Below are 6,656 nucleotides of genomic sequence, written 5' to 3'. Positions count from 1 at the left end.
ACAGCTCCTTTTAGCAGTGAATGGTAAGACAATTAAACATGTATAGTACCAGCAAGGAAATGCAGGTTAGAGCAAACTGAGACAAAGGAAGGCCTGGGCCTACACGCAGCACGTCACAATGAGGATTCCTTTAAAAGGTTGCACACAGACATAAGGTTACCAGACATCCAGATTTCCCCATTTCCCCAGACATGTCCGGACTTCTGGACGGCTTTTCAAAACCCAGTACTTTGTCCGGGTTTTGAAACGCTTCTAGCAACGAGCGACGTCGGGACGGCATCTGCGCATGTGTGGATACAATGCGGTGACATCACGCACATGATGTCATCGCGTCACACCAGCGCATGTGCAGATGCCGTCCCAATAGGTTGAGGGGGCGGGGCTGGGGGGGCCATGGGTCCGGATTATCGTTCCTGAAAATCTGGTAACCCTACACAAAGAAACCTCCCCTGCAGCACTGCTTAGCTCCCTTTATGGCAGTGTAGCCATCACTAGCGCTACCACAGAGACAGTACTACTAACTTTACTTGGCATTATTCACATTTAGATCTAAGAACAGTATAGTAAAATTTGGCAGTTTCATAGTATCAAGAACATTAAAAATAAAACAACCCTATCTATTGCAAATATTAAAAATATATACAAATTTTTTTGTAACTGGAAAATTTTTACTTTTGTTTTGCATAACAGAGCTATCCATTTGCACCACCCCTTTTTCTTCTTTTTAACTCCTATCATTAAGAACAGGAGCTGTGCTTCAACGGTCAGATACCCTCACAACTTCAGAGGCAGTAAAAGCTGCAGGCTTAAATCTAGGATCTTGGGTTTGGTGGAGACAGATTGAAAATCCTTTTGTAATTAACAGTACTGGGGGAAAAAAAACAAACAAAACAGAAGCCAGGACTGCTTCCAGACAGTTGAGACAAGCAAGGTCAGCTCAGTGGCGTATGAGGCAGGGACAATCACCATCCAGCTCTCCCATCTTAAGAGTCAGCCAGAGCCCCAAGCGGGTGGTTGATGGAAGAAGAGAATGCATAAGATAGGAACTTGCTAGTACAGAAGACATCCATTCCTGAATTATGAAATCTGACAGGAAGATGACCTCATAGCTCCATGTCATTAGCAACACATTGGGAGGGTCTTGGTTGCCCCCCTACAGATTTGAAGTTACAGCTTTTCTCAGTGAAATCAGAACAAAATCCATAGCTGCCTTGAGATAAAACCTGGACTGGCTCAGCTTGTATTTTAGCAAGTGGAATCATCTAGTTGCCTTATAATGTCTCATTTGATCTATAGGCAAGTGCAAACTGCCTCTCCCCTCAAACTTCAGGAACTATCCTTCACCCAAACAAAATTGGTCACATAACCCAAGAAATTCGACTTCATTGTTCAGTGCTTTCCCGGAGTTCTGCAGTGCTATGGACACTGAGGCTGGTGCATGGAAGAGGAGACCCTAAAAGTATCTCTCTGGAAAATGCACATGCTATGGTGAACCCCTCTCCCTCCTGCCTGAAGAAATACTGTATGAGAACAAGCACAAAGTTGGCAGGAGATGGGTACGAGGGAGTTCAACCCACCCAGCAAAGGATCAGCAAACTCCATGGTTCAGAGCATAAGCAGATTTTTCCCATACAAAAAAAAGTCTTCATTACTTATGGCATCACTCCCCAGCTGGACATAAAAACAACAAAAAATTCAACCAATGTGTGCTCAGGCATTACATGCAGCACGTGAATGACAGGATATGGAGCACATGGGTACGTGCGGTGATTGTAAGTATTTCTCTGTGACCATGCTCAAAATGAAGCTGTATCTGAACTTCACCCTCCCATTAGAATATGAGGCGGTGGGCTCCTCGAGCAACCACAGCTTTGGAGAGATAGGGGGAAAGAGCTAGGGTCCTTGCATTATTAATACTTGTCCCCAAATCCTCACCAACATTAACAACTAGCAAGTGACAAGGACCACATCATTTCTCCCCTGGGAAAGAGGGAGCTTGTAGCTGCACTGGATGAGATACTTGCTTGGTGCCAGTTTACCAGATTCCGTCATCCTGCCTGAGTGACATTTTATGGCGGCAGGGGTTCCCAAGCTCAGGCCTCAGTCCTTTCAGGATTTCTGCAATGAATATGCACAAGATTTACCTGCCTAACAATGGAAGCAGTAAATGCAACTAGATTTCATATATATATACATATTCGCTGAAGACCAGACTGGGTTGCGGCCCTCAATTTTATGGTGATGCTACATTTCGCTCTCAGTAGTAGTACCCCAATGACTACTTCAAGAACATTAAGGAGTGGGAAGGAGGGTTGTGAGGTGGGGGTTGGCTCACACTTTTCAGTTAAAAAAAAACCTGTAGCATGCAGACCTCGAGTGAGAGCAAAACAATCACCACCCAGGATCTAGGGTAAAAGGAGTAGGCTCTAACTCTAAATATTAATTGAAAGCCAGGACTTTTCTTTCTTGCACACGGAGAGAAAAGTAAATTACTGGCAGCTTTAATTCTATAGCAGGGTCACACCTGGAGAAAAACTGGAGTGTTTAAAGCAATATACTTCCCAGGAGCTGGATCCAGAAGACCTCATTTCAGAAATGGGAAGCATTTTTGTTCACCTGAGAGGGTAGATGGCCAAGGGCCACTACAGCTTGGCAGATGAGCAACTGCTGGTAAGTGAGATTTCTCCCCTCCCTGCTGTTCAGTGCATGTGGCCTATACGGAGGAGACATATCAGCTCAAATACAATGGAAATGCCCTTACGATTAATGTCCCCCTTATTCTACATCAGTTACTCAACAGCCCTCCAGGCCAGGGTCAAAGCCCAAACCACCTCAACAGGACAGCAAAAACAAAACTAATTCCACACAGAAAGGTCTCAAGAGTGCTCAAATAATTCTGAATGTTCCCCCCCAAAATACTGAGTCACTACAGGCACCTCTGCATCATCTTTGTACACTCATGGAAGGAGCCCAGGATCCAGCAAACCTGAAGGAATTGTGATCCCAACTAGCTGGTGCCCCTCTCCCCCTTCAGAAGGATGTCAGAAATGTTAGGGCTCAAGAGAACCATTCCCAACTTCTGGATCAGCGGGGAAGTCCCTGAGGTAGCTGTAATCGTGCAAAATTTGCTTTTTGCTCCCGCAGCATCTATTGGCCATTCTCTCCACTCCTCATCACACAGAAGACTCTTCAGGGTTGGCGTCTGGCAGTGCCTGCCGCTGTTTCAATTTCCACCGCAGCTCCTCCGTTACGTCACTGTAGTCTGGACGCTCCTCAGTGATGCCCAGGTTCAGTCGAATATAGCCATTGCTGTTTGAGCCACGAATATTGCCCAAGTTGATGCGATTGGGGGAGTGGAGGGCAGTCGTGGGGAGGGGTTGGCCAGGGATCCCATTGCTGGTGGGAGAAGGCGAGTTGCCATTCTGGCACACTGCATGCCCTGGCACGATTTTCAAAGAGCCATCAGAGTAGTAGTAATTGGCTGGGTCCCAGAGCTTCTCATCCGAGTCGGACATGGTGCTGGGGATAAACTTGGGACTCTTGGGCTCCTTCGGCAGCTCAATGGGATACACCAGTGTGCTCTCTATGTTCTTGGAGCTTTTCTCCAGCTCCTGCTTTAGTTTCTGCCGCAAGTAAAGCACCAGCAAGAGCAAGACTAGGCAAACAGCTCCCAGGGCTACCACTACCATCCACGCCAGCCCCAAGTTTTCCAAAGGAGCCAGGGCTTCTAGCGTCATTGGTGGTCTGGCTAGCACGGACAGATAGTAGCTCTCTGCCTCAAGCCATGTATTCTGTTCCTTTGAGAGGCACCTGTAGCTGCCAGCATGGCCAGGGTTGGCTTCCGAGATGAGCAGGACCTTCAGTGTGGAGTCAGAAAGAATGGAGTCCGTCAGGATGACCTGCTGCTCTATGGAAACTGTCTTGCCATTGAAAGTCCAATAAGCTTGGGCCAGGTTGGAGGCAAGTTGGCATGGAAGGAGCACAGTCACCCCCATCTCCACTGTGATATTCTTTGTTGATGTCATGCTCACTGTTAAGAAAAAGATTTAAGATTTTTAAGTTGTCTTCTCTGTACTGAACAGAGTAAAGAAACAGCCCTATAGTTAGCAGAGCAGGCTAAGAACCAAGGAAGCCAGAGTTCAAATCCCACCTCGTCCACTGATGCTCTGTATGAGCTTGGATAAGTCACTCAACCCTCCATCGTATTACAAACTAAGCACCTGAACAATACCTCACCTGGAACTCAGATATGCATAGACGAGTATTCAAAACTCAAATCCTAATCTAAATACAAATGGAAGACAAAAAATTGAAGTAATATACACTGGCATAAAATACACATTGTTGTCTTTGTCAATCCCCCTAACTTAATAAGTTTCTCTGGCAATAAAAGTTGTGCTGTCAATACGGCAATATCTAGCCCATATATGCTCAGTGTGAGTTTGCATTAAAGTGATCTAACTAAGTCACTGCACAGTCAGAAAGCTCACATTATATTCTTTTATTAACCAGTAGCATTATAATAGCAAAATCTTAGCCTAATGGAGGTCAACTACCTTTAAAGTTGCATCCATTATGGACAGCATATTCTAAGCTTTGAACTCCACTTGCACTCTGTAGTAATTGCATTCACGCAAAATTTAAAACCCAGCATATGAAAGAGAAGACAGTATCCTAATAACCCAGTTTTGCCACAGCCTACAACACTCAGTCTCCTTATCACATTTCAAAGCTTTGCATCAGTGACTGAAGTTATTCTGAGACTCATGTGGCTGCTTTGTCTCAGAAAGCCTCATAGCTCAGTCATTCTCAATTGCTATTCCTCTGGAGTAGGATTCACATTTGTGAAGACAAAAAAAAAAAAAAAAAGGACACATAACCCCGCCCACACTCCACACATTTCCTTGGTCCCCCTTCCCATCCTCTGTACCCTTTTAGTGTTTCCCTCTCTCTCTATTCCCCTTTCTCCAACCCTCAACCGTCCTTCCCCATGGCTGCTTCTCTCTCTCTCCTGCCAACCCCCCTCTCCTGTGGATACTTTTCTTTCTTTCCATCTCCTTCCAACCTCCCTACTGCAGGTGCCTCCCCCCTCCTTCCAACCTCTTCTCCTGCTGCTTCTGTCTCTCCCCTCCCATCCAGCACTACCCTACTCCATGCTCTTTTCTCCAGCACTCTCTCTTTCCATAATACTTCTCCAGCCCTCTCTCCCTTCATCCATACTGTTTCTCCAGCCCTCTCTCCCTCCCTTCAGTGCTGTTTCTCAAACCCCCTTCCTCCAATGCTGCTTCCCCTCACGATCTCTCTAGCTCCCGACTCCCCCACCTACCTCCTCTCCAGGTCCAGCCACTGTAACTGAATCTTCAGGCAGCAGCGAGGTAAGCCTGTTACCGTTGGCCTGCCCCAGAAGCAGCATTTCTGCAAGTCCCTCCTATGTAGAAAGTTGCTCCAAAGAGGCAGCTTCCGGGGCAGGCTAGTGGTAGCAGGCTTACCTTGTTGTTGCTGCTGCTGGCTGCCTGAAGATTCAAGTAAAGTGACTAGGCCCAGGAGAGCCGGCTAAACCCGGACAGACTCACCCATTTAAAAAAACAAACAAACAAACAAACAAAAACTGTCCAGGCACCAGGACAGTCCCTGAAAAAGTACACGTCTGTGTTTTCCCAGATGTCTGGTAACCCTACTCTGGAGAAATTACTGCTCACATTTCAAGCCTTTTACAAATTCAAACAAAAACCATGTCCATTATTTGACAGCTGTTGCTTCTTTCTGTCACCAACCTCTTTCAGGTTCCTTTTAGGGTGACCAGAAAACCTCTATTGCCAGGGGTAGACTTCATGCTCCAGGGAGCTAAGAGTATTGGTGCATGAGTCTCCCCTGACCATGATTTGTGGAGTTATAATGGTTGATAGCAGTTCCTAGGCTTAGGGCCGCCAAAGGTGGTTGGTATGTGAAATCTGAGCTGCACTGTTAATGCAGGGTAAACAAAGTTCAGAAGGCAGTTGGAAACCCAGCTTTTTGGGTTCCAGCAACTTCTGGAAAATGTGCAGTGAATGAGACCCAGGTAGTGCTTGGATCTCTCTGAATGGTAGATTAAAAAAATATGAGTGACATCCTCAGAGGAGCTCTTAAGCTCATGCTTTGGGTGGGAGAATTGTCTTTGGGCAGATCTCCCCCAACAGATCACGATCCATCCAAAACAGAGAATCTTTTTGTTAGGAGATTTTTCCTTTTAAAATAAGTCACGATAAAGAATGTTCATAGTGCCTGTATTTGTTGGAACTGCATTATTTAAGTGTGTCTCTTGTTCCTGTTGGAAGAAGTAAAAGTTGAGAGCTGTTTTTCATAACTGCTGGAGCGGTCTGCTTCATTGAAAAGAGAGGGAGACTGTGTGGAGAGCACTTGTGACAGCCTGCCAGCTTGATGCTGATACCGGCTCTTGAGCCTCCTAAAAGCAGATATACTTTGTGTGGTCCCTTCCCAGCAGCTGGGTAGAAAAAGGGGGCTTACACCTCTCATTCTTTAGAGATGTGGGAAAGTTAAGTAATGGCCTGTCCAGGGCCTAAACTGCTCACCTGTATTTTGGGTGGGATCATTACAATGAGCGGTATCTGGGCTCATCACATCTTGGAGAAGAAAAGGCCTATGAATCAAAAACAGAA

General features: G+C 46.0%; 1 protein-coding gene across 4 annotated transcripts in view; it reads right to left on the bottom strand.

The window, feature by feature from the left end:
• Positions 1-331: 331 nt before the first annotated feature.
• Positions 332-6,656, bottom strand: part of SEMA4C (semaphorin 4C) — a 100,848-nt gene continuing 94,523 nt past the window's right edge. For all 4 annotated transcript variants that reach the window (XM_033950258.1, XM_033950259.1, XM_033950262.1 and 1 more), the window contains 2 exons: positions 6,570-6,637; positions 332-4,030 (listed from right to left, as the gene is read on the bottom strand). In XM_033950258.1, coding sequence (XP_033806149.1) covers positions 3,174-4,030; positions 6,570-6,637 — 925 coding nt within the window. In that variant the 3' untranslated portion in view covers positions 332-3,173. The remainder of the gene's footprint in view (positions 4,031-6,569; positions 6,638-6,656) is intronic.

This window comes from Geotrypetes seraphini, chromosome 6, assembly GCF_902459505.1.
Source record: "Geotrypetes seraphini chromosome 6, aGeoSer1.1, whole genome shotgun sequence".
In the NCBI taxonomy this organism is placed as follows: Eukaryota; Metazoa; Chordata; class Amphibia; order Gymnophiona; family Dermophiidae; genus Geotrypetes; species Geotrypetes seraphini.
Note: the sequence above shows the minus strand (reverse complement) of the source record. Positions and strands in the feature narration are given on the sequence as shown.